We start from the raw sequence: 27,089 nt of genomic DNA on the forward strand, positions 1-27,089 counted from the left end.
TGTTGATCTGCAGAAAAACCTGGAATTTATTATTTTTGTCACAGATTTTTCAGATCATGAATAAAACAAAACCATCCCATCCAAGAGATGTGTTATTTTCGCCTTAAAATATTGGAATATCTTCAGAAAAACTGTAATAATTTGTCAACAATAAAATAAAACATTGTTTTTCGTGCGACTGCAGGTGGAAGCATTTGAGGTGATCTTCTCTAGTACTGCCTGCTATGTGTGATGACAGAGTAAATCTGTTTCTACAACAGTGACCTTTTCAATAAAACTTAATAATAAGGTTGTTGTTTTTTTAAGGTTCTGGACTATTTACACATTGGATCGGTTTATTTGAATCAAATCAGAGGCTGCACGTATGAAATATAAAACAAAAGGACTACATGTTCTATTGGTTTGTCACATTTTACTGATTTATCAGTTAATTAGTGTCTCATGATGGATGTCTAATTGAGTCTGTGCTGCTGGTTAAAGCTGATGCTGTTTATCTGTTATGATACATGTTGAATTGATCAGCTGATCACTTCTGAATGGTGTTCGCTTGTACATCACGGCGAGGATTAGCTGTCAGGTCGCCCAAATCACTCAACCAAAGGTGTGTGAAGGTCAGCCGCTCAGGATGCCTGAAGAGCAGCAGCCATTTGTTTGCCTCCTTTGTGTCTGCTTGCGTGCCTCTGGGAGAACGGCGGCCATGCCTCCTGCACACGCCCCTGCTGAGATGCATTTTTCAATTTCAGATTGAATTTCACCAGGTTGATTGAATTTTTTTCCTTTGCATCAAGAACATGAACACTCCTCTGTTTGTTCACTGCCTTTTTCTCCGACGAGTCTGTCCGTCCCATCATTCCTCACTGCTGCTTCTCTCTACCTGAAACTCTGCATCTCCTGCATCGATTTTTCTCCGTCATTTCTTTCCTCTGGGTTTGTGCAGTTGCATGACAGTCATTAGCCTGATCACACAAACTATAATTACATAAACACACACACGCGCACACACACAGATGTTGTCTTGTGATTCTCATCATTGTTGGTGTGTGTGTGTGTGCTTTCGATTTGGAGCTCTGAAGAGACCATTGATTACCGTTTCTGTGTGTGTGTGTGTGTGTGTGTACTCGAGTGCCCCTTCACACACACTTTTTACACAAAGGCATCTCACACACACACACACACACACACACACACACACACACACACACACACACACACACACACACACATTTCTGAGCCCTTTTGAAAAGTTCCTTAGAAACACCAGAAAAGTCCCAGCCACAGGCGCCACACCCTCCCACTGGCACTGCTGAAAAGGGCCCATTGAGCTGGGCTGTAATAATCACCCTCGTGCTCTCTCTCTCTCTCCTTCTCTCCCTGTCACACACACACACACACACACACACACAAAAATCCACATCCTTGCCACAAAAACGCCGCCATTGACCCACCAGTTAACCAGCAGCATTTACTGCAGCTCATCTACACATCGATACATACTCTTAGATGAAAACCCTGCAGTGTGTCTTTATTTTGCAGGACAGTGACACACATTCTCATGCTCTATAAAGTCACAATGGAGCAAAATTTAGCGTGTGTGTGCATGTTTTAATCCCGTCGGATGAGTGCAACAGCTGGGTCCGACATCTCTTTACCTCTGTGTGCCAGACCGCTCCCCGATTAGCAACCGTCTCGCAGGTCCCGTTCATCAGGCTCCGTCCCGGCTGACGTGTCACTATCACTCACATGACCTGTTAGCGTGTGCGTGTGCGTGTGTGCGTGTGTGTGTGTGTGTGTGTGTGTGTGTGTGTGTGTGTGTGTGTGTGTGTGTGTGTGTGTGTGTGTCTGCCTGCTGTGTCAGGTCAGTCATACTCAGGATCAGAGCTCCATCATCTCTACTCAGAGATTTTGGTTTGTTTTGGTGTTTCTTTGAACAAACAACTTGTCACAAGTAACTTGATGAAAAATACAACAGAGGAGAGAGTAGGGATGGGTACCTTTGACATTTGAATCGATCCGGTACTAATTCCCGGTACCTGCGAACCGATACCGGTACTTAACGGTACCAATTTTCGATACTTTTGAGTGTTTATTATTTTAAGTCTCTTTTATAATTAAATATATATTTTACTCAATATATAACAATATTTGATAAATATCACGATAAATAACATACAACTGTTTGTATTTTAACATCGTCCTTGTAGTTTTATAAGTTGATAATTAAACTGAAGCAAACATCTTTACTGTGAACTAAATTTACTGTGTATCTTCATTCCTTTTGCCGTCTTTTTTCATTTGATTTTTCCTACTGGGAAGTTAGAATTTCCGAGGAGAAAGCGAACGCACCATTAGCTGATAGCAATGGTAGCAATGGAAGCTAACATACCAAGCTAACTTTATCTTGAACAGTTTATTTAGCTGCTGGAGCAGATTAAAACGATGATGCCTCACACTTAGATCGTTGTCACTGGTTTCGTCTTCACCCAATCACCTGTCGCATTTAGTAAAGTGAAGCCAAACTTTGGAGTGCGTTCATGTTCTTCTAGTCGGGTATTCGGAGTTCCGAGGAGAAAGCGAACGCAGCATTAGCGAAATGGAAGCTAACATATCAAGCTAATTATATTTACCTACCGGAGCAGATTAAGATGAGGATGTCTCATTTAGATTGTTGTCGCTGGTTTCATCATCACCCAGTTACCCATCACATTTAGTGAAGTGGACCCAAGCTTTAGCGTGCGTTCTTTCTACCATGCTGCTCTGTTTACAACTGGCTCGCAGCGAGCAACGACATAACGCTCTTGCGCATGCGCAGCTGTCTTGGCAAGTTCTCATTATGATGGACGGGTACCGAAACGAGGCACCGTTTCAAATGACGTGAATCGGTGCTCGGTCGGTACCTTTAAAAAGTACCGAATTCGGTACCCATCCCTAGGAGAGAGTTCGGTGTGTCTGTTTACCGTGCAGCCGAGCAAACATGAGCTGTTATGATAAAGAATTGAATCTGAATTTTTGCCATGCAGATGCAGCAGACGTTGAAGGAGCTTCTTTTTCCTCTTTATATAAATTGTGCACAAAACATGGCAGCAGATCCTGAGATGGTGGTGTAGAGAGAGTGACATTAATTCATTCATTCTTTCATTTGAACTTGACACAATTAGTTTATTTCGATGTTTAAGTTAGTCTTACAGGGGAAGCCTGTAGGTTCTCAATGATGCTGTCCCTCCTTGAATTTTTAAGGATGTCTTTCCATAAAAGGGCCGGTAGCTTGTCCTCGGGTGCAGGGGCGGATTAAGGACTGAAGAAGATCAGGGGCTTAACACGCACACACACGCACGCACGCGCACACACACGTGACACGCACTAGTCAACATCATATCGATTTGTCTTGTACCACATAATTTTTAATCTGAAGCTACATATTCAGCATATTCAGGGCAGAGTATTGTTCCTGTTAGTGTTTAGTGTGAGATGATAGTAAATATTCCCTTTCTTTCTCCAACAACTTTACCTGATAAGCTAACTTTAGGCAAACCAGCAGCACAACAAATATTTTCAAATAAGACTCACAAACCTGAGTCAACACCAGTATCATCAAAGCTGGGGTTCTGTCGCGGTACTTTTGGTCTAAAAAACGTCCTTATGTCCATCTTCACACATGCGTTTCAGGCAGAGAGTGTAGAAGAAGCCGGCTGCTGAAGGGCTTCTTCTTCAGTGGTGGAGGCTCAGGCAGGCTGTATACAAACTACTGCCAGCTGCTCCCTCTCTGTTGGACTTTGGTACTGCATGTTACTTCCACGTTTGAGATCTGGGGCTTTTCATTAAAGATTCGGGGCTTGAGCCCAAGTAGCCGGGCCTAACGCCGCCCCTGCTCAGGTGTGGTCTCTAACCACTGATTACAAAAAAAAGGTCATACATGCCATAGTTCCTGAATTAAAACCTATTTTTTCCTGTCAAAGGTCCTTGAAAAGAGTCAATTGACGGAAGAGGAAATTCATTTTCTCCATTATGTACTTTTAAACTGAGTTTTAGTATTCCGTGACATGTTATCCCCTCATCTGGAGAAGTAAATGGGAGAAGTGGGGTTGTTCAGGGTTTTTATGGCTTCTCCTGTGTGGTGTTCCACAGGGTACAGTTTTAGGCCCCCTTTTTGCTCCCACTTGGTTCATTAAAAAAACAAAAACACCGCTTTGCTTTCCACTTGTACGACTAGGACAAATGCTCAATTCCGTTGTTTCAGTGCTTTGATGACATAAAGAACCAGCTGGCTCTCTGCTTTTAATAAATCTAGTAAGAAAATGTAAGAGTGGCAGACTCCCAGCATCTAGATCTAGGCTCTTTGGCCCAGTATGATGAGGAAATCACAGCAAAGAGTGAGGGTCAAAGTGGAAGCTGAGCTTAAGTTTGACACACGGATCAAACTGAGCTCTTTCCAGCTTGAAACAGTAATCCATCTCTTTGTCACCACTTGGCTGGATTACTGTGATGCACTATATACAAGGGTCAGGGTTTGCTTTTAAAGTCCCTCATGACAATGTTTACCTCGCTGAGCTGCTACAGCCTAAACTCCATCCCATTCTTGGAGGTCAGCTGATCAGCTGCATCAGTGTTTGCTGTAGCAGTTCCTTAAATCTGGAAAAACCATTCCTTTGGACACCAGATAGGCCCTAGACTTATGAATAAAGTGGGATTAGACTAGGCTTTAGCATTTTTTTTTTACTGAAGAGTTTACAAAAATGGCGTGTCTTTATTAGCACAGCTCCTCTCACCATTTTGAATGAAGTGTTAACCAGAAAAAGTAACTTAACATTGGTCAGTAGTTTTAACTCCTAGTGTGAGGCGAAATATGCAGAATTAAGTTTAATGCACTGAACCGGAGGTGCTTTATGGTTAGCTGGCTAATTTCTTGTGCAACTTAACACAATTCCACACAAACACCATGTAATTAAACATCAACAGCACTGGTGAGGTTTAAAAAATTCAGCTTTTAGGGCTGCACAATATATTGTGAAGAAATCGTTATCGCGATATCAGCATGCACAATATGCATGCCGCAAAGAACGGATACATATCGCGATGAATGGTCAGCTCAAATGTCAGTCAAACGGAAGCATGATGTTTTTAAAAAAAAATCAAATAGAGCTCTTCACCCATTTGGCCAATTTGGTGGGTTCTCGTAGGTTAGATGCCCGCCCCCGAGGTGGACGGCACTTAATTTTGATGGTTGGCAAACACCTGAGTTAGCTTTGTTCTGCACTTTTTGCTGATTCTGCTTTTCCCGGGATCCACTGATTGCCTTTTCTTGTTCATTTTCTTTAGCTTTTCTCATTTTTATATTTAAATTTTTTTGTTTTTGATTATTTTTGTTCCCGAGTTAAGTTTTTATTTATCGCCAGTAATATCGACATCGCAATATTAATCACTGTTATCGAATATCGCAGGTTTTCCTAATATCGTGCAGCCCTATCAGCTTTCATGAACCATGAAATGTTTTGATATTTTAGTTGTTTTAATGTAACAGAAATCGAGTTTTTGCATTGGTACCTCTGTAGTTTGCTGTTAGCTTACTGTTAGCTAACTGAGATAGTGACAACTATTTGAAATGTTTAGAAAAAACATGTAAGATAATCAGAAATGTAACTAGCTTTGTGGGAATGGTTAGTTATCTCATGTTATTTTTATTAATATATTTATCATATTTTTGTTTAGCATAAACAAGAGCTAGGGCTAAGCTCTCGGCCTCTGGAGATTCCTTCGGCTGGAACGTAATACAGTTTTTATCAGCTGTTTATTAAGGAGATTGTATCGATATAAGCAAGTGGTGGTGCTGAGTTTTACAAGCTAAAGTGATGTAACTCTGGATTACTCACACGCCTCATTTCCTGTGAATCATTTATGCCCAGACAAAGTCTGAAGCAGGCAAAAATTGCATAAATTATAAAGAATAACATCTAACGGGGCAATAACTGGAACACTATTCAGTGATTTTTGCAGGAGGAGCGGGAAAAACATGGATATTTTACATTTTCCCAGAAAATAAATGAGCCTTGGCTTTCTTTGTAGTCTGAAGACCTCAGAAATCAATTTAGGTTTAATGAGGATTAATTATCAGGAAGCAGTGAAAGCTTTGCACTGGATATGATTTTAGTCTCCATGGTTTTGAGGCACATTTGTGAGGTAAAAACTGAAAATGGATCCAGATTTGTTCTGGTTCTGCACCTGTTCTGTCCCGGCGGCTCTTTGACCGGAGCCATCCACTGTACCACAAACCGTATTCAGCAAATGCACGCCTTTCCACGAGGGCTTTCATCACTTAGATGCTTTCTGTCCTTTATAACCAGGTGGAGAGAGATAATGTTAGAGCAACACTGAGATGCATTTAGAGGCTCTAATCAAGCTGGAATAACTAACTAGAGCTCGTGTAATGCCACCAGAATCTTTATTTTTTGCACAAGGCTAAATCCAGCCCACATGTCTGGGATTTGGATCAGCCACTGCAGAAATATCAGGGATCTGATCACCAGAAAGGACTAAAAATAGCCCCGGAGTGTGCTGGCTGCTGTGCGCCGACGTGTTTATGGTTCTCACTCACTGCCGGTCACATCGAGCGTTTGTGTGTGAAAAAGTTGAGCAAACATGTAGGCAAAGATCAGAAAAGCGTTTTGGCGAAAGCTTCGGCCTTCTCCCACTCATCCGCAGGCCTCCTCTGAGCAGTTTCAGATCCAGGCCGATTGGTTTAGACTTCTTCTCTCAGCTCGTTTTTGTAGAAATTTAAACACCGGCTGATTGTTCCCACGGAGACGGCCACTTCTCATCTTTTAAACCTCAGAGCTCAGCGGGGAACGCGCCTGACTCCCTGCTGTTACCAAAAACCACCTCTTTATGTGGAATAGTTTATTTTTTTTAAAGAGCAAGTCACCCCCAAATAAACTTTTTTTTTGCTGATAAACTAAATAAACGAGTGTCTAATCGTGCTGCAGACACGTGTCGTCAATAATTTGGCACTTCAGTGCATCCTAGTTAAAATTTAAGTATTCTGCCTAAAACTGGCAGTGTTGTGCCGTTGTCAGGTAAAAACTCTGCACTGTATTCTAATTTAAATCTGCCACCGCTATTTGTTAGAGGCTCCGCCCTCTCGGTCTGCTAGGCAACAGCATTTGTTGCATTTTTCAAACAGGAAGTGGGAGTTACGTAAGAATCTGGCAGGGGTTGACTTGCTCTTTAAGTTGGAAGATATTTAGTTAAACAATTACAATAAAAACATGAACGGGGAATAATTTTCACCAGCTGCTGCTTCTGTGAGTGGATCTCAGCTCCGTTGTGAGGAGACGACACCTGTCACCGTCGCCTCCAATCAACTTTTCCGGTGCCTCCTCATCCTCTTTCCTCCTGCAGCCATGGTGACGAAGCATACGGACCGAGTCGTTTCTCCCCACCGGGCTCTGGTGCTGCGCTTCGGACCTGCAGACATTAAAATCGAAATAGAAAAATCCATCTTTGCCGAAGTTGACATTACAGATTTCATAAGACGCTAACGGTGGACCTGTGACGTGTTTGTGAATGAATAAAATACATTCTGGGGTTTTAAAAGCATCCAGGCAGGCTGGAACCAGATCAGCTGTGTCAGATGACATCATCGGTACCAGATACGTTCTGGACATGACGTTGTGCTTTAAAGGTGTCACCTAACGCGTGAGCAGCATGACTGTGCATGAGGTTTTCTGTGCTAATCTCTGCTCAAGGTGGCAGGTGTCCTAACCAGGCCGTCACCCAGTGACACACACACACACACACACCACGAACACACACACACACACACACACGCACGCACACACGCAGTCGCTTACGTCTTGTCTGACTGCAGAGATGCCGGCGTCCAGCTTGGCCGCCTGCCCAGCTGGTGGGAGAGGAAGAGCGGGGAGGAGGGGAGAGATGGAGGGAGATTAGAGGTCGCTGCTGTCGGGGTAGGGGATCCACTCCGGAAAGAGAGGCCGGGGCGTGGAGCGACATGAGCAGTAAACAGGCTGCAGGCTTTCCTGTAAGTGTTGGAGTGGCTGGAAAAGGGACGGGGGTGGGAGGTGGGAGACACTCCTCTACCTGCAGACCCATCAGGGGAGGGGAGGGGAGGGGAGGAGCACCCACACGGCCTCTCCAGCAGCTGGGATGCAAGCGATGCAAGACATTGGCAGCAGGCTATTAGCAGAAACTCAGATAAAGTCACTCCAACGTGCACTCCTGCAACATCTAAAGCACTGGAGGTCGTGTTTGTTGGTAATCATCAGGATTTGACCTCACTGGCTGTAAGAAGTTTGGGAATGCTGGACCAGAGCTGGTCTGGATGATGTCTGGAAGCTGCACAGTGCACCTCTGGCTCTGCATGAATGGAGCCTTCAGTTGCAGGATAAGTAGAGACCCTTTATTTTCAGATTTGAATCTTCTGTCGTCAGACACAAAAACCAGGATGAAAAGCTCCCGGTCCGGTGAAGAATTCCCTTTTTCTCAACACGGAGCAAAAACACACAAATACAAGCACAAGATGGGCTTTGTTGGCTGCATTTAACTTATTACACTGATGGAAAGTAAGTGTGTGTGTGTGTGTGTGTGTGTGTGTGTGTGTGTGTGTGTGTGTGTGTGTGTGTGTGTGTGTGTGTGTGTGTGTGTGTGTGTGTGTGTGTGTGGCCTGCTTTCTCTGTGGCTGCAGTAAATGATAGAGGAGTCACAGATGGTGGCACGAGGATGAGGGAGGATTCAAATTATTCTTCACAGTTTGAGTGCTCCAAAAACACAAATCATGCGTATTAGAAAAGCACAAAAAACGATCGTGTCTCCCAAGCAGAGAAGAGTGTGATGCCTGTGTGTGTGTGTGTGTGTGTGTGTGTGTGTGTGTGTGTGTGTGTGTGTGTGTGTGTGTGTGTGTGTGTGTGTGTGTGTGTGTGTGTGTGTGTGTGTGTGTGTGTGTGTGTGTGTGTGTGTGTGTGTGTGTGTGTGTGTGTGTGTGTGTGTGTGTGTGATGCCTGTGTGTGTGTGTGTGTGTGTGTGTGTGTGTGTGTGTGTGTGTGTGTGTGTGTGTGTGTGTGTGTGTGTGTGTGTGTGTGTGTGTGTGTGTGTGATGCCTGTGTGTGTGTGTGTGTGTGTGTGTGTGTGTGTGTGTGTGTGTGTGTGTGTGTGTGTGTGTGATTGTGCAGCATCTCAGGTTACTGAGGAATGCATTTGAAGTCAATCTCAACCTGGAGCGGATTTGAACAAAACCAGACCGCCCAGAAAAACAACCTAAAATAATTTTTGGGTCACATGATCTGCCAGCTGCATGAGGACTGTGTGTGTGTGTGTGTGTGTGTGTGTGTGTGTGTGTGTGTGTGTGTGTGTGTGTGTGTGTGTGTGTGTGTGTGTGTGTGTGTGTGTGTGTGTGTGTGTGTGTGTGTGTGTGTGTGTGTGTGTGTGTGTGTGTGTGTGTGTGTGTGTGTGTGTGATGCCTGTGTGTGTGTGTGTGTGTGTGTGTGTGTGTGTGTGTGTGTGTGTGTGTGTGTGTGTGTGTGTGTGTGTGTGTGTGTGTGTGTGTGTGTGTGATGCCTGTGTGTGTGTGTGTGTGTGTGTGTGTGTGTGTGTGTGTGTGTGTGTGTGTGTGTGTGTGTGTGATTGTGCAGCATCTCAGGTTACTGAGGAATGCATTTGAAGTCAATCTCAACCTGGAGCGGATTTGAACAAAACCAGACCGCCCAGAAAAACAACCTAAAATAATTTTTGGGTCACATGATCTGCCAGCTGCATGAGGACTGTGTGTGTGTGTGTGTGTGTGTGTGTGTGTGTGTGTGTGTGTGTGTAGAGCTACTGTACCTTCTATTATTGTCTGACTTTTTGAATCTTAGCATTTGTCGCAGCACATCCTTTGTTTCCTGCAGACAAAACAAACACAGACCTTGATCATCACTGATGCAGGTGATGTTTGTGGGGTTTTTCCCTCCAAAACTAAATAAAAACCAAAACATGAGAGTCAGCAGCTTTGCTCGCTGTAAACCGAGCTGACGAACAGGATCAGATTCATGGTGCCGATGCCTGATGTCAGCATCAGATCAAGTTTCTACCTGAGGCCACTCAGAACACGGCTCCTCCTCCACACACACACACACACACACACACACACACACACACACACACACACACACACACACACACACACACACACACACACACACACACACACACACAACAAATTCTGTATTCCTGTTGCCCTCAGTTTTATGTTCCTCCTTTTACAAAATTATACATAATTATAAGTTTCAAGATCCCAGATCGTTTTAAACTGCCTCCAACTGGCACCATGTTCCTCCCAGTGGCACCGCATCACACTCTGCCAAGGCCCAGGATCACATCCAGCTCGCACGTCCAGACGCACACGGCTGTCATATTACCGTTTAGCCATTATTTTTATGACAAACTCAGAAAAAAGAAACAGTGGAGGGAAAATTCTGGGCAACACGGGGCTGATGTTGGCCCTGGGGTTATTTGTGCGTCGAGTCTCGCTGCGGTTGCTTCGTTATGCGGTTGCAGGCTGGATGTGGAAATCTTTATGGCTCCAGAAACGGGCAAATTCATGTAAAACACACACACACACACACACACACACACACACACACACACACACACACACACAGATCAGTCTGAGGGGCGTTTGTGTCTGAGTGCACATGACAAACCAAACCTGTGATTACACACACTATTTAATTACACACAGTGACGCACATCTGCCCACCATGCAGTCATTTCACGCGCACACACACACACACACACACACACGCAAATGCAACATTTCCAGATTCAGACCCTGAAAGAAAAATGGATGATGCTCAGTTCAGATGGACTGGAGCTACAAAAGTGCTCAGTGTGTGTGTGTGTTGCAAATGGGGCCCCCGGGGTTAGTTCTGGAGCTCCTTCATGGGCGGAGTGTGTTTATTTAAGTATATGCGTGTGTGTTTTTTTAGGAGTCATGCTGAATTTAGTGGGCTACCCTCGAGATAAGAAATGGAGTTTAGGATGAAAGGAAAACGGGGCGAGGGCTGGGACACGGGACGCCAGAGGGGGAGGAACAGACGGAGAGGGGGAGTCACAAACCGCTCGGGTGTTGTTTTTTTAGGGTTTTCATTTGATGTTGCATAACACCTTTTGCTTGTGTGGTTTGTGTGTGTGTGTGTGTGTGGTAGCTTCTCACAGTACAGGGAGATGGGAATTTCTGTGAAAGGGAAAGGTTGCCCATAGCAACGGCCTTCATTGTAAAACCTTGGAATACGCGACACACACACAGTTTAGTACCATTCTCACACAGAGACGTCTTTTCAGTATTTTTCAGCACTTTCAAGGCTTTGATTATCACCAGTCCCACACACACAAACGCTCTCTCTCTCTTGGCCTTGTGAAGCTCCTATCCTTGGTCTGTCTGAGCTCCAAACTGCCTCAAGTCGATTTCATTTTCAGGAGGTGCATCCAGCTCTACCTCATGCTGGGATGCGATGGACTGAGATGCTCCGGTTTCTAGATTCCATTATGCTTTTATTGGCTTTTAAAGGCATCGGGTTTCATGCGTCTGGAGCCGGGGAGGAGCTTCTGTGTATATATCTGTGTGGGTCAGTGTGTGTGTCTGTATGTATGCAATTAGTATCACGCAGGCAAGAGAAAACGGCTCTGCAGGGCATCGGGAGGAGCTTAAGATTGCTGAGGAGATAAATTTCCTTTGGTCAGATTTACAGCTGCAGACTTTTTTCTAGTACCTGCAGCAAAATCTGAGCTCTTTGTTTATCTGGCATGAGAACAATCTGCTATTTACTGAGTAGGTTTAGGAACGAGATATTAAAATTTCAGGGGTAGTGGACCAGTTAGCTGCTTCAGTAAAGTCTGCACAATTTCTTTGCTGTTTTATTTGGAGTAAATGAGAAAAACTTCAACAAAAAAATCTTGAACAGGAAAAGTTGCAGACAAAACTTCAGACCAAAAGATAATTCAGCTCAGTTGAAGTTTCTATAGATTATAAAACATTATCATCACAGCACATCAGCATTAGTTTTCACCATACTGATAAGCTAACGGCTAATTATGAAGTAGATCATTAAAGTCAGTCTCACATGTTTTACACTTAGAAACCATCTTAAAACCTTTTACACCTTTTTTCAGCAGGAGTTTTCCAAAATTTTTGACTGAAATTGTTACACACTGAACCTAAAATTCTAAAGCTAGCTCGCTAGCAAACGAATTAGCTTTTGCTAATTTCAGCTTCAAATATCTACATAATTCTACACAAAACACCATGTAAGGCACTTTTTAGGTAAAAGTAAATGTTTATGAAGCAGAATTTATTTATTCATGAAACTTTAGAGTACCTGGAGTTGTTTTTGGGAAACTCAGATGTTAGCTCCATAGGTTAGCGTTAGCTCACTATCCAGCCACAACTAATCGAGTGAAGATCGTTCGAACTTCAAACAGCATTAAGAAATGATCTGTTCTGCAGAAACATGCTTCAAAAAGTCTGAACTTAATCTTGTGGCTTCATTCATTCATTCGTTCATTCATTAATTTGTTCATTCATTCAAATTGTTCTTTTTTAGATGCAGCTGCAAAAATCTCATAAAATAGATGGGATTGCAATTCAAAGAGTAAAAGAAACAAAATTTCTTGGAGTTCTTATTGATGAAGACTTGTCATGGAAATCCCATAGTAGTTACTTAAAAGGTAAAATTGCCAAATCCTTAGGAGTATTACACAGAGTCAAGTTTTTACTGACTAATTCTGGTTTGTTGGCATTGTACAATTAACTGATTGTTCCATACTTGACTTATTGTGTTGAAATCTGGGGAGCAACATACAAAAACTGTACACAACCCTTATTTATTTTACAGAAAAGAGCTCTGAGAATAATCAGTTATAGTGGCTGTAGGGATCCATCCATTGTTTATTAGATATAAATTACTGAAATTTCATGATTTAAAAGACTGGAAAATCTTACAAACCATGTATAAAGCCAATTTAGGTACTCTGCCAACAAACATTCAGGGGATATTTGAAAAGAGAACTAGTAATTACACGCTGAAAGAAACTGATGTGTTTACAAAACCCAGATTTAGAACTAAAATTAAGGAGTGGAATATATCTGTAAATGGTGTTAAATTATGGAATAACCTTAAAAGGGAAATTAAAAAACTGTCATTTAATATATTCAAAAAATGTACCAAATTGAGTGTACTAAATAATTATGAAAATGTAAATTAAATCAATGATCATGACCGCACTGGAATTTAGAACAGGAAAAAGTTTAAAATGAATCGGTATGTTTGTCTGACAAATGGTAATTATATATAAATTGATTATTTCTTCTGGAAAAGGGGGCAGAAATTATAAGATGTTTTCTTCATTCTGCTCCTTTTTCGTTCAAATTTGATTTTTATGTATTTCTTATTTTTTATATGTTTTATTTGTTTTTATTTTGAATGAAATAAACGAAAAAGAAAAAAACAATTTAGTGGTTTCCTGGCTCATGCAGTTAGGAGTCTGTGGTGAACCCATGGGTGAACCTCAGACTCAAAAACTTTATTTTTCATGGGTTTTAATCTGTGAATCAGTGAATGTTTGGATGAAAGTTGAGCATATTGAATTCATGCACAGGCAACAACTATTGGTTCAGCTGCTTTCTTCAAACAAAATATCTCCTTTCAAACAATAAAAAGCAAACATCCACCTCGACTACAGTTTTTTGTGTTGCGGTTGAGGAGCTCTTTTTACGTTTTTCTTATGCAACCGCTTTATAGTCCACACTGGGGGGAAATGATCATTTTTCTCATTTGGGGCAATTTAAGAGTTTTAACTGTTTAAAGTAATATAAAAACATGGTTTTAAGACAATAATTAAAGCTAATAATGTTTAACACTTTACTTCATGTCCTTTTTAATTTTCTCATATCAGGTTTTTTTAATGAAAACCTAAAAATAATGCATTATTGGTCCCTTTAATCATTTAAAAAGTTAGCAAAACTAAAACAAATCGGCTAAACTCTGAATAACGGTTATGAGGAAACCTAATACGTCTCTAGCTGGTTATAAAACACATCTTTATTTTGTCTTGCCTTTGCTTTTCAGGATCTTGTTGCTCTTGTGCACAATGTGGACTTTATAATTATACAAGTGATAAGTGCGATAATGTGTTCACACATCCGTTTGGGGATTTGTCTGCTTACTGATTCATTACAGATGTTTAAAGTGTGATCTCCTTCAGTTCACCAGAAGGTTTAAATTACTGGAAGATGCTTTCTTCTAAACGTTAGTGACACGAGAAAAGAGCTGTTAAAGTTATCTTTGCAGTTTTTTAATATACCAAATCAATATTGATCTGAACACAGACCTTAAATTGGTTAGCGTTCATCTTTGTGCAGATGACCTGTGCAGGTAAACTTCCAGAGTCTATTTTGGCTCCAAATGATCACAAAAACGATAAATAGAAAAATAAATCAAAAAGATTTTCCAGCCTTTCTGAAGGCTGAGCTCATGTCGAGATGGTAGAACAAAGGCAAAACACACCGACAGTGAATGTGACACATCTTAGGTGTGTTTTTGCTGTGTCGTGGTTCTAATTCCATGCTGTTGTTCTTTTTAAAACACAGAAATGTAGCGAAATGTAGCGACAAAACAGGTAAACAAAACTGTTTCTGTGTTTTAAAAAGAATGACATCATGGAAGTGAATGTGACACGCCTCCATAAATCTCATCTCTGAGCTCCCCAGTCTGCGACGAGGCTTCCTGCCATGTTTTTACATACGTTTATTTCCAAACTTCAAAGCTCCTAAAAACAAATAGGCTGCTTTCTGTTCAAAAACTCATCTCTAAAGGAAACATAAAAAAAAGAAAAAAAAGAAATTGCTTTCCCCAACTAGAGTGTTGCTGGGTTTCACTCACCTGCAGTCGTGCAAAACTCAAATGGGGGACAGGAAGTTCTTTTGTTTCCTTACAAAGCACAGCGCGACAGCTTAAAGCGAGTATACAGAGGCTTTAAACGGGCTGGCACAGAAAACACATCTTCATTTAGGTTATGACCATATAAAGTTGGACTTTCCATACACTCTGGAGGATTTACCTAGTGCTGAAGTGATGGACAAAAATATTATTACAAGTCTAGTAACAACAGATCATAATATTTATTTTTGGAAATCAGAACAAATTATTTCACGTTCTTTGAAACAACCATTTGATTTCAATGAGCATTTAGGAAATATTTAAGGGAAATAATGCTGCTTGTGGTTGGACAACGTGCTTGTGTGCTGGCGGCATCAGTCGCCCATCTGGGAGCTGACGGGAGTGTTAAATATCAAAGGGATCTGGGATTGAGGTCATGAGAAAAACAGGGATGAATGAAGAGAGAGGAGGGATCAGCTTCGGGGTTGCTGAAAAGCTGAGGTCACCCCACGATTACCCCCCGTCTGACCCCCGCAGAACACCCACGTCCCAACAGGCCAGAATTAAGGTGGAGATGATCCACGAGAAACATCTTCAGGTTCTCCGGAAAATTGTGATTTTCCGCCACTTTGTGATTTATTGTTGCGGTTAATCATCTCAGTCGATCTCATCGAGTTTCAGGGGGAGTTGCCTGGAATTTCGCTGCAGATATTCACTCTCCCGTCAGGATTTGCTGTCCAAAATCTCCTTAATTAACTTTTCACCTCATCAGAGGAAGGTTTTCTCTGCTCAAAGACTTTGATTCCTGAACAAACACGACTCTGTGGGAAGCATCTCGGAGCTGAAAACTCTCATCTTGTTGAATTAGCTGTTGATTAACTGATTGATTACCTGTTTAGCTGGAAATGTGCCGGACACGCTAACATCCCTGTTTTTATAAGGATTTATCTGAAGGAAATCTGCTTCCAAACCCGATCCTGTTTCGCACAGAGAGGTAAAAGTCTGCTTTTTAATGAGCTAAATATACATTTTGTGAACTGATAAATTCTTATTTACCAAATTCAGGTTTTCAAATTCCCCCCAAAATTAAGAATGTTCAAATCTGCTTTATTTAAACCTTTAAATGAAGGCTTTGACTGGGAATACATGTAAAATATATCAGTAAGCCTAAGCTGTGTTTTTATTGTGAAAAACTAATTATTATTAAGAGATCCCTTCTGTAAAAATCAGAATAACCGAAAAAATGAGCTAAAAATAAAATCTGAATTCAACCACTTCAATAATTTTACTTTAATAAAGGTAAAAACACAAGTTTCTGTTTAAAAGTTGTAAATGATTCACTTTTATAGCTTACTGAATGGCCTCAGTTTGGAGAAATAGCTTTTGACATGCTAATGGCTAGTCGATGCACGCCCAAGGGTCATGCATTACTATACATCTTTACGCAAACATCACCATTTCATTAAACAAATGTTTTGGCAGAAATATAAAAATATTTCATGCTCAGATAACCATAAAATTCCATGTGAGTGCCAGTGTTACGCTAAGTGATGTCGAGTTTTACAACTCTTACAAAATTTGGGAACTTGATTCGGTTTTCAGACGGCATCACCACACTCCGTCATTTGGTTCTTTTTGGTACAGTGTAATAAAGAATTTTTGTAGCTTTTTTGCTAACAAGTTTCGGCTAACTCTGTTGCCTTCCTCAAAGCAACGCCGATGTTGGTGGCGTCACTTCTGGCCTCCGTTTATCTCGGCGATCTTTATTACCAAAAAGAACCAAAGGATGGAATTTGAGAAACGCAGCACGAACATACCGAAGATGTTCAATGGGGCATCGGCACACGTTAGCTCACCGATGGCACGAAGCTACATGCAGGAACAAGCTAGTTTCATACATAACCTTAAAATGGGCCCAAAAGCATTCCTTTAACTCTAGATTTACCAACATTCATAGAAATTCAGTGTTTTTGCAGCATCTGTTTGTAATCTCAGCCTTTAACTTGGAAAGTCCCGCAAACCCGAACCCTTCTGAGCTACAAAAACATCAAATCTGACTCCTTTTAGCGCCTTTCACATATGAATCAATGGTTATCTTTTATTAATCTTTAATGAAAGAGCAGCGGAGTTCAGGAGTTAATTGCAGCCCTGTCCTTGGGTGTTTGGCAGTCTGTGCATCACTTCCGTTTGACTCCGAGAGACCCCCCCCCCCCCCCACACACACACACACACACACACACACATCTTTAGTTAAAGCTTTGATGTTTCTCTGCCAGAGTCCCGGCTTTAGATCAACTCATTAACTATGCTCCTCCAGAGAGTTGCAGACTGACAGATGTTAGCCCGTCCAGCGTGATGCAGCCTGCGCCTCCTCTCAGACAGCTGTGTGTGTGTGTGTGTGTGTGTGTGTGATCTCCCAAAGTGGTTTCCTCCAGTTGAATAAAAATCATGAACAGCTCAGCCTCTTGTGATGGAGAACTCTAATCCTGATCATTTGCACCTCCCTCTGTCTCACCAACAGGGACAGACGTGGTCCCCGCCCATTTACGACGAAGGCTCTGGGAAGGACGACTATTACGATGATGAGGACCTCTACTCGGGCTCCGGCGGCTCTGGATGTAAGTGTGTGTGTTTATATTGTGTGTGTGTGTGTGAGGTTACTCACGCGTGCCCTGATGCTTTCAAGCCTGACAGCTGCTCGGTTTCAATCTGCTGACCCCCCCCCACCCCCCACCCCCACCCCCCCACCCCACCCCCATGACCCGTCAGACTTGCGCAAACACACCAGAATGCCATCATCCATCATCGCCTCGTTAGCAGAGTTGGATTTACTGAAAACGCCTCAGGCACTCTCGTGCAAACAAACACCGACCCAGGCTCCGTTCCTCAAGATCAGCTTTGCTCTAATCAGATTACAGTCCTCACAGATTAGACGAGCAGTTGGCTGCAGCGATCTGCGAGCCTTCGTCCTCCTCGCTAGTTTGCGTGTCCAGGAATTACCTGCTTAACACAAATCACATTGGTGTAATTCAGTTTGATTTTCTGATCTGGCACTTGAAGCTTGTCCGCCGCTCTTCCCTATCAAGCTTGACTCATGGAGGTCTGCCCTCCGCTCAGCCGCTGCGCCACAAAATGATTTGGGATTCAGAGCAGGAGAGCGCAGCAGAGGCCCCCCTGTGGCTGAAGCAGCAGTCAGGCAAACGGCTTTATCTGACGCTGTGATATAGAGTCGAACATTTGCAAAGAAAGGGCTGGTTTTCAGCAGACAGAAGTGTGTTTAATGTGTGCTGCTGCTGCTTCGGTAGCGGCTGAGCGCACAGGCTGCAACGTTGCTGGAGCCCATATTCTTATATCGTCTCCAACTCCTCTGACAGCCTTCATGTCTTTGTATCAGCAAATTGAATTAGCTTCTCTTTCAGCCCAAGTACGCTCTGCTCTAACAGAATAAAAGGCGGCGTAATGTTATTATGAAGTCAGCACGGATCATCTCCCTTCTTCTCCAAAAATGCACTTTAAGTGCAGTAGAAACGTGCATCGTGGGTCATCTACATCCACGCTAAAAGACCCGAACGAGGCTAAAACAACCACAGGGATGCCTCGTTAGAGCAAGCTGGCAGCTCTCTGGTTATTTTGTTCTGACATTTTAGTTTATGTTGGAACGTTGCTGAACTTAGAACAAACTCCGATTAACACTTCGTTCCGTTCAGTTGTCAGGCAGCAGAACGAGATAGAAATCACAATTTATTTGCAGTTATGGTTGCTGGGCTGTCTGCGTTTGGTTCTAAGCACTGTGGCAAAATTAACGCAACAATGTGCGTTTGTCCTCTGGTAAGCTGACATTTAAAATGAGTAATTACAGAGTCGAAAGCAAAAGACAGTTCTCATAAACGGTTACTATAGCAACAAGAAAAGCCAACAGAATCTAGCTGCAGGGACTTTTATTAAAGAGCAAGTCACCCCCTACCAGAGTCTCACTCCACTCCCACTTCCTGTTTGAAAAATGCAACAAATGCTGTTGCCTAGCAGATCGAGAGGGCGGAGCCGTTAACAATCAATCAATCAAAGATACTTTATTAATCCCAGAGGGAAATTAGAGTTTCAGTACACACAATTCAGAGATCAGACATACATGGGCTAGACACATGACAAGATTTGGTGACTGTGGTCATTTGCAACCATGAGTCGCGCTACCTTAATAGAGATAAGAGGGTTACATGAGGATTGGTTCAGGTGGAGGGAAAAACGGCACTTCAGAGTTACCCACCACCAGGAGGGCAGCTTTGCTATGCAAAAAAAAAAAACATCTCAAACAGATATGCAACAGACTTCAGACCACACAACATGTGTCCACTAGGTGGGGTGGTGGGTTGGGACTATCCCTACTTCAGTTCCTGCAACCACGATGAAGCAGCTCATGTCACCTCAGAGTGGATGTGGGGGCCATTGAGGGTTGGAGGGTTGCAGTGACCCTGGACGCTTCGGCGGCCTTCCCGCAGTCCCGCCCAGGCTGGGAAAGGAGACAGAGTTGAATTGCCATAGCGACGGCACATTCCACATATCTTCTGAGTGGGGAGTTTTCGTTGGAGCCTTGCAGGCTCAAGGGCGCCAGATTCCGATTAGAAATTGTTTTGGGGCCAGACAGAGATAATTTCCTCTCTGTCTTACAGTTTGTTGGTCCTCAACCTCTCAAAATCCCAATAATGGACATTAATCTATCCCAGTCCGTGCTGATTCGTCCACTCTCTCCTTACGCGGGACTTGAGAACAGAAAGCAGGAAGTGACTCTATTGTTTATATGTGATCAAACTTGCCGCTATGTTTTGTGAGACTCTAATTAATTTAAAATGGGTAAGTACGCTATTTATTCACATATTTTAAGATCAGTAGTACTTGAAAGTTATCAAAACTGCGGCTGGGTCTGCGCCGTAAAGCCGGTCTGCGTCGTAATGTTTGTTGTAAAGTACTCCACAACGTCGTAAACAGCCGCGGCGCTTGAGGTAGAACTGGCGTCTATCTTCGGTGCCTGGCAGGGTGCTCCCCATGTGACCACTCGTATTAACCACAATGGCTTCTATTTAAAATGACGGTGCGGGCAAGACGCAGCGCGTCCGCCTCCGGTGTGCCCCAGGCTTTTAGAGTTTGTGCTGACTCGAGCATGGAAGCTCATTATTTCCCTCAGCTAGCTCTCAACCACGCTCTGCATCATCACACTGGCGGACAGAGAAGGAGGCACTTGAAGATTATCGGCGTAGAATCGAGCCGCTAACACACACACACACACACACACACACACACACACGCCCAACCCACTCAGATGGAGAAACAGCATGTTTCCTAGTCTGAAATAGAGGATTTCTCCACTACCTTAACCGGAGGAAAAGAGAGCTTTCATGCCCCATAGCGACGGCTCATTCCACACATCTTCTGAGGGGGGAGTTTTCGTTGGAGCCTTGCAGGCTCAAGGGCGCCAGATTCCGTGCAAAAGATGGCAGCCCTTCTAAAATACCAGAATAATGACTACACACGTCTACAGCACTGTTAGACTAATTAATGCAGCTATTGGCGTAAAAGAGCAGATTTTGGGTTGACTTGCTTTTTAACCTGAACCACCAGCTTCAGCAACTCCTAGCCACAGGAACTGTTAGCAACCTGAATCTGAACCTAGCTGCATTGACTACTAGCTGCAGGGATTATACTACATTTTAATTAGCCTTTCTCAATCAAATGACTACATTAGATTATTGTTTTAAAATTATTACAACAATTCATAATCATTCATAATTAACAGCAGTTTTGTAGTAAAACACTATAAACAAAGTCGACTTTTAGCTGAGGCGGTTGCTTTGTTTAACTCCGACTATGTTTTTCACTACTGGCAGGAATTTGTGATCAAACTGGGAATTATGAGATTCGTACCACTACAGGAAAGACTGGATGTTTCCACCAGTTATTTGTTGGTTTCTGGACATGCTAATTAAATCACAAAGTATTAGCTCACTTTGGCCAAACACGAGACAAAGCATCCCGACTAGAAATTAGATTACTGGTGATTCAGCTGAATCATGCCGGTGTTGCCGGTCCTGACAGGAACTGCAGGATTATCTGACAATTACTCGTTCTCCAAACTGGATTTTCTGAAGCTCGGCGTCTCCCTGAACACATTTTTGTTTTATCCACCGTAGAGATCCGTTTCGACCATCCGTTTTTGCCTCTAGACCATTTTGGCTTGGTGTCAACAGAAAGGCCAAAAGACAAAAAGCCGCTGTCATCTCAGCAATTCTGTGTTGTTCCATTTTGTGATCCTTTAATTTAATGAAACGAAGGAAGTAATTTTCTCTTATTTCATTGAGTCATTGATTTGGTGCCATTTTCTCTCAACTTGATGGTTACTCCTTTCTGAAATTAAATTACTCCATCTGAAAACTGCCTTAACTCTTTTTTTTTCTGACCCCCTTCAGTTCCTGATATCACTATGAGGCCAACATCAGTGTCTTTCACCACAGAAGAGCCCCTCCTCTTCTCAACCACCCAGGCAACAAGCCCCGCCCCCTCTGCCTCACCTGCAGCCGAGCCCAGCCCCAGTCCAGAAGACGCCACCGTGGCCACCCCGCTGCCCACTGAGGCCGACGGGGAGAGCGGCGTTTTCTATGAGCAGGAGACGGAGAAGGAGAGGGACCGAGAGAGCGAGCTGGAAAGAGAGAGACAAATGGAAAGAGAGCGAGAAAGAGAGAGGGAGCGGGAGAGGGTCCGAGAACTAGAGAGGGAGCGGGAGAGGGAAAGGGAGCGGGAACGTGAAAGGGAGCGTGAGAGGGAACGAGAGAAGGAGCGGGAGAGGCAGAGAGAGTTGGAGAAAATCCGGGCGGCTCAGACCACCGCCGTTCCCGTGGTAACCAGCGACCCAACAACCAGCGCCACAGAGAGTCGAGAACCCTCCGCTGGTCCTGATGACCTCAGCATCACAGAGGAGGACGAGGGGGACGTGTACCTGTCTCCGGAGCCCACCTCGCCTTACGAATGGGAATTTACCACCTCGGATTATGACGCGCTCGCCACAGAGAGCACGCCAGAACCCACAACACCTTCACCCTCCACCACAGCCAAAACCAGATTCCCCTTCAGACCCAGGGTTCCCATGACGACTGCTACACGGGCAGCGCCAACGGAGAGAACGACCCGCCCACAGCGGCCCACAACGACGCAGGTCTGTTGCAGTCCGAGAGGACGTCATACCAAAAAAAAAAAAACATACTCTACAAACTAATGCTCTCAGATTAGTAAATCAGTCCTGATGCAAACTGGTAGCTAATTAGCATATTTACCCAAACCCAAAGCTGTTCCATAGCCGTAGTTAACATATGTTAAACAGCGGCATCGCTACAAAAACCTATCATTCCCATTCATCTTCATAATCCCACCCGTTTGAGCTGAAGCTCAGAGTTTTTTGGCTTCACTTTACAACCTCACTATCTCTAATTGCTGCCACTGATGTATTGAAGTGTGTATGTACACACACACACACACACACACACACACACACACACACACACACACACACACGCGCACACACACACACGCACACACACACATGCGCACACAGGCACACACAGGCACACACACGCACACAGGCACACACACGCACAAAGGCAGACGCACACACGCACACAGGCACACGCACAAAGGCACACGCACACACACACACACACACACACACACACACGCACACACATACAGACACACACACACACGCACACACGCACACACATACAGACACACACACACACACACACATTGCGTCAGACTCCACAAACCTAATCTAAAGTGGATTACTCATCTCCAGAATCCAGATCACCAAAATAAATTTTCTCCAGCAGTACCGTCATCAGTCCATTAGCTAGTTAGCTTCTCTAAAACTTTCTAGTTGTACTCATTTCTTGCCTCCATCTTTTACTTCTTTACTTTTTGCACGAGCCAAACCATTAGGTAATCTTGGTCGCCGGCGCCTAAATTTGACCAAACATGGATAGAAATGTTCTCGGGGTGGAAATGTAGTGATTTGTGCGTCGATCAAGCTCCACTCTCGGTGTTACTGTTGGTAACGATGATTAAAAACATCCAGAACAATCTGAGCGGGTGGAAAAGACTGACGAGGTTCTGCTACTTTTATTATTAATCAATCAACCTTTATTTATTAAGCACTTTACACACTCAAAGTGACCAAAGTGCTTTACGCGGGTCAAACAAAACCCAAGGAAGAGACACAACACCAACAATAAGAGTAAAAAGAAAGCACAAATACTAAAGGTAAAGGTAAAGTCTGCTCACCTGGAATGAAAAGGCAAGCTAAATACATAAATCATCTGGTTTTAGTCATTCAAACGTATCTTAAAGGTGCAATATGTAACAATTTTACAGTGAAATGATCACAAAGCAGTCGAACCGTTACATTGAAAGAAATGTTACATTTAAACAGATTTTTTGTCAGTTGACTGTTTTTTTTTCTTCATCTTTCAAAACGACCAAAGAGGGAAGTAGTCCATGTTTACAATCTGAGCCCGCGGGGTTGCCGAGTCTGTGTCGAGTCGGCAATGCAGTGTCAGCATTCATAATTTGAGCCAACAGCACTGTTAAAGAACCAGTAACAGGAGCGACCCAGAAGTTATTTCTTGTATCCCTAAGAAGCCACAGCATCTTTTAGTTTTGCTCAAATATCTGGTGAAGCAAGGCAAGAGGAGAAAAGAAATAAGGATAAAGAATGAAGCCATTTTTCTGTTTTTAGTTGAAAAATATAAAATGGGAACAACAAAAAATAGTTAAATGTTTACCTTTTCTTTTGTTGTTTTCTAGTAGAAAAATGGGGGAAAAAAGAAAATTAGCTTTTTTCCCCCCAATTCATTTTCTTAGTAGTAAAATAGTTTATTTTGAAAATAAAAAAGGGAGAAAGTGAGAGAAGATGATCGGAAACGTTAAACATTAATAGGCTGCTTTTTCCTCGCGCAGCTCTCATGAATCTATCCTGGACGATAACGAAGGACTGAGCGTCTGAAGATGGATGACCTGAATCTCGCTCTGATCATGAAGCCAACATCTGCTCTTGTGATCACTCCATTTGTCCTAACCACGATAGACAGAATAATCTCAATTTTGACCTTTTAATCCCATCTAAACTGAAAAGAATATCTCTTCTCAAATTGTTTTCCCATTGAGGTTCGAAGAAGCTTTCGTGTTTGATTTGTTTGCAGACAACACTCGCGTCTCTCTTTAACACTTGTTCTCCTCGTTGTAATTAAGACGCCAGCCTCTATAAAGAGTCTTTGTTTGTTTGACGTTGGGTTACTTTTCCACCAACTCACAGAGGCTCATTGTTCAAAGAGCCAAACGTGCCACGGAAAATTCTTTGGGTTAAGCTTCTGTGCAAGGACTCGTATGGAACAAATTAAATGGCATCAGACTTTAATTTCCTGGTAGTCTTACTGCTTTTTCCTTTATTTTTATCTTGTGCTGTCTCAGGAGAGTACCAACGAGGTGGGCCCTGCAGGACCCAGCGGAGACTTCGAGATTCCCGAAGATCGGCGTAACGGCCTGGGCCGAGGCGTGATCCCTGTGGATCCGGATCTGATTGGCAACACGGTGGATGGAGGTAGTTCTGCTGCCCAGCTGCCTCAGAAAAACATCCTGGAGAGAAAAGAGGTGTTAATAGGTGAGGATATGTCTGACCCGGTGTCTAACCTCCCGGGTTACACCAACACAACTTCTCCCTTGTTGCCTCCTGAAGTCTTTTCCTGCTTTCCGGGGGTTAGGATAGATCACCATGCTGCTTAGCCCCAATTGACCACCACCTTTTCCCCTCTTGGCTAATCCAACTTCTTTTCAACTTCACCATCTTTCCTCCTGAGAGCGAGGGAGTGGCCATCTGGACTGAACTGACAGGCTCTCTTGTCTTTCCTTCAGCCATTCTGATTGGCGGACTGCTGGCGGTGGCTTTTGCCGATTTCCTCGTCATCGGTAAAGAGCAGGAGGCAACAGATTTATTTAGACTGGACCATGTGCCTAGAGCCCAAATAAATGGAGAGCAAATCCTGCCAAAATTGAGAATAAATCAGGGAAATAAATGACGCAATAAAAAAAAATTTGAGGTAAAAAAATATTAAATAAATTTAAAAATATATAAGAAAATCAATTATTAAATATGAAGACATTAATTTCACAATAAACATATACATTTGAAAAAAAAAAGTAATTTGCAGTTACAGTAATCCCTCGTTTATCGCGGTAGATGCGTTCCAGACCTGGCCGCGATAGGTGAAAATCCGCGAAGTAGGGACTCCCAGCATGCCCCTCGCGGGGATTCCCTCCACGTCGCACCTACGTCACAAACCGCGGCTATAAACGGAAGTCGCCTTTCCAGCTCACCACTCAGTAATCGTTTCTTCAGATTCATGATCAGAGTTTCCAACCTACCGATCAATCCAACGAACTATCAGCTCTTAGTAAGTTATCTTACTTACTTCTGGAAAGCCCGGCATTTCCGTGTCACTTCGTTGACACTCGAACGCTCGGGGGTTTCCTAAATCAGCCGGCGTTTCACCGACGCTATCACTTCCGCGTCTGTGAAACCACGCTCCCTATTGAATTATCATATGATCACATTCTGTTTTTGTGGGTAAAACTCAAGAAATTTTTTTTACTTGGTTTTTTAGTTTTATTACAAAAAGTGCATTTTATGATGAAATTGATAAAAAAAAAACAAGAATTTCTTGATATTTCGCATAGAAAAATACCGCGAATCAGTGACAAATACCGCAAATCTGTGAATTCCCCCTGAAAAATGCTACAAAGAAAAAATCCGCGAATCCGCGATGAACGAACCGCGAAGTAGCGAGGGATTACTGTATTTCCACATTTATTCATATCCTTATTTGTTTATTTATTTAAACCTTTTTTCAGTGTTCATTTTGGCAGCATCAGTCCTCCATAGCTTCATGCGTCAGTGCCCAGTGGTTCTGTAGTTTTTAGTATCCCCTGTCCAGGGTTATAGGGAGCCTAAGCCACACCCATCTTTTGCTATAAAAATGAATGGTATTGTATGGGCCGAGTTGTTTTCTGATCCCGTTTGATACGCGCCATGGATTTCACAAATGATCTCCATGAATTTTAGTTACACATTATGATGCCAAGAAAGCACTCACTTTCATCTTAGGTTTTGTGTGAAACGACGAGGAGAATCACAACGGCTTGTCACACCAAACTGACGTCATCAAACCAATCAAGGAGAAGAAAAATGGCTGTGAGTTTAGCGAGCTTTGCTTCCTTCTTCTGTGACGAAAGTAGCATTAAACGTGGAGAAAATCGCTATAAATCTGGTCATGTGGTCAATGGCAGCTACGCTGGAGGGGGATGGGAAGAGGTTCTGCTGTCACAATAAGGAGCCTATTGGCGCATTCATATCTGGGTAATCTGTGCGTCTTTCCTGCTTAGCACACCGGTTTTTATGGACCTGCTCCAAAGCGGTCCGCTTTGCGCTCAGCCGACCCAACACGTCCGCCGTGAACCGATTGGCTGGATGAAGATCATGCCTACTAGAAGGAGTCTATGATTGGTAGAGGCAGCCAACGGTTGCATCCTGTGTGAATCATAATCAGTCTGGATGCGGTGGGGTGAACGTCTTCTCTGACAGCAGCTCGGTCCACCGTGGCAGCGCGAGGACGGACTGCTGTGCAGCACCACTACTTGGTGAGACAGCTGTGCTTCATATCAGAGTATCCAAATCAACACCGCCCATGGTTGTTTTTGTTTACTAACAAGGCCCGACCCAATCAAGTATCCCTTTCCAGTTGGCTTCGGGTCCCCTAAACAAGCCTATAAAAGTTATTTTCTAGTCCGTTTTGTTTCAACTACATCTGATAATTAATTTTTTGACTTTTAAAAATTCATAATTAAAAAGACTACAAATCACAAGTTACATATATGACGCGACCACACAATCTCTTCTGCCTTGGCGTAGCTGCTACTTTCCACATGGTCAGATTTATGGTGATTTTTCCATGTTAAATGTTCTTTCTGTTGTCCTGGGAGAAGGATGTGAAGCTCGCTCAACTCGGACATTTTCCTCATTCTCCTTTTCCTTGTCTTGTTTGGCGTCAATTTAGTGAGACGAGCATTTGTAGTCCC

The 27,089-nt window shown here is 43.2% G+C and overlaps 1 protein-coding gene and 1 long non-coding RNA gene across 2 annotated transcripts in view; one reads left to right on the forward strand and one right to left on the reverse strand.

Moving 5' to 3' along the window:
* Positions 1 to 27,089, forward strand: part of sdc3 (syndecan 3) — a 53,412-nt gene that overhangs the window by 21,082 nt on the left and 5,241 nt on the right. Inside the window, exons 2-4 of the mRNA XM_015973881.3 lie at positions 17,443 to 17,539; positions 21,380 to 22,122; positions 24,429 to 24,618. Coding sequence (XP_015829367.3) covers positions 17,443 to 17,539; positions 21,380 to 22,122; positions 24,429 to 24,618 — 1,030 coding nt within the window. The remainder of the gene's footprint in view (positions 1 to 17,442; positions 17,540 to 21,379; positions 22,123 to 24,428; positions 24,619 to 27,089) is intronic.
* LOC129164601 (uncharacterized) lies at positions 6,417 to 13,098 on the reverse strand. Its single transcript, XR_008564143.2, has 4 exons — positions 12,363 to 13,098; positions 9,829 to 9,887; positions 7,279 to 7,455; positions 6,417 to 6,853 (listed from the first exon to the last, which is right to left on the reverse strand). It is a non-coding gene; the product is annotated as an uncharacterized lncRNA (long non-coding RNA).

Source organism: Nothobranchius furzeri, chromosome 19 (genome assembly GCF_043380555.1).
Source record: "Nothobranchius furzeri strain GRZ-AD chromosome 19, NfurGRZ-RIMD1, whole genome shotgun sequence".
NCBI classification, from domain to species: Eukaryota; Metazoa; Chordata; class Actinopteri; order Cyprinodontiformes; family Nothobranchiidae; genus Nothobranchius; species Nothobranchius furzeri.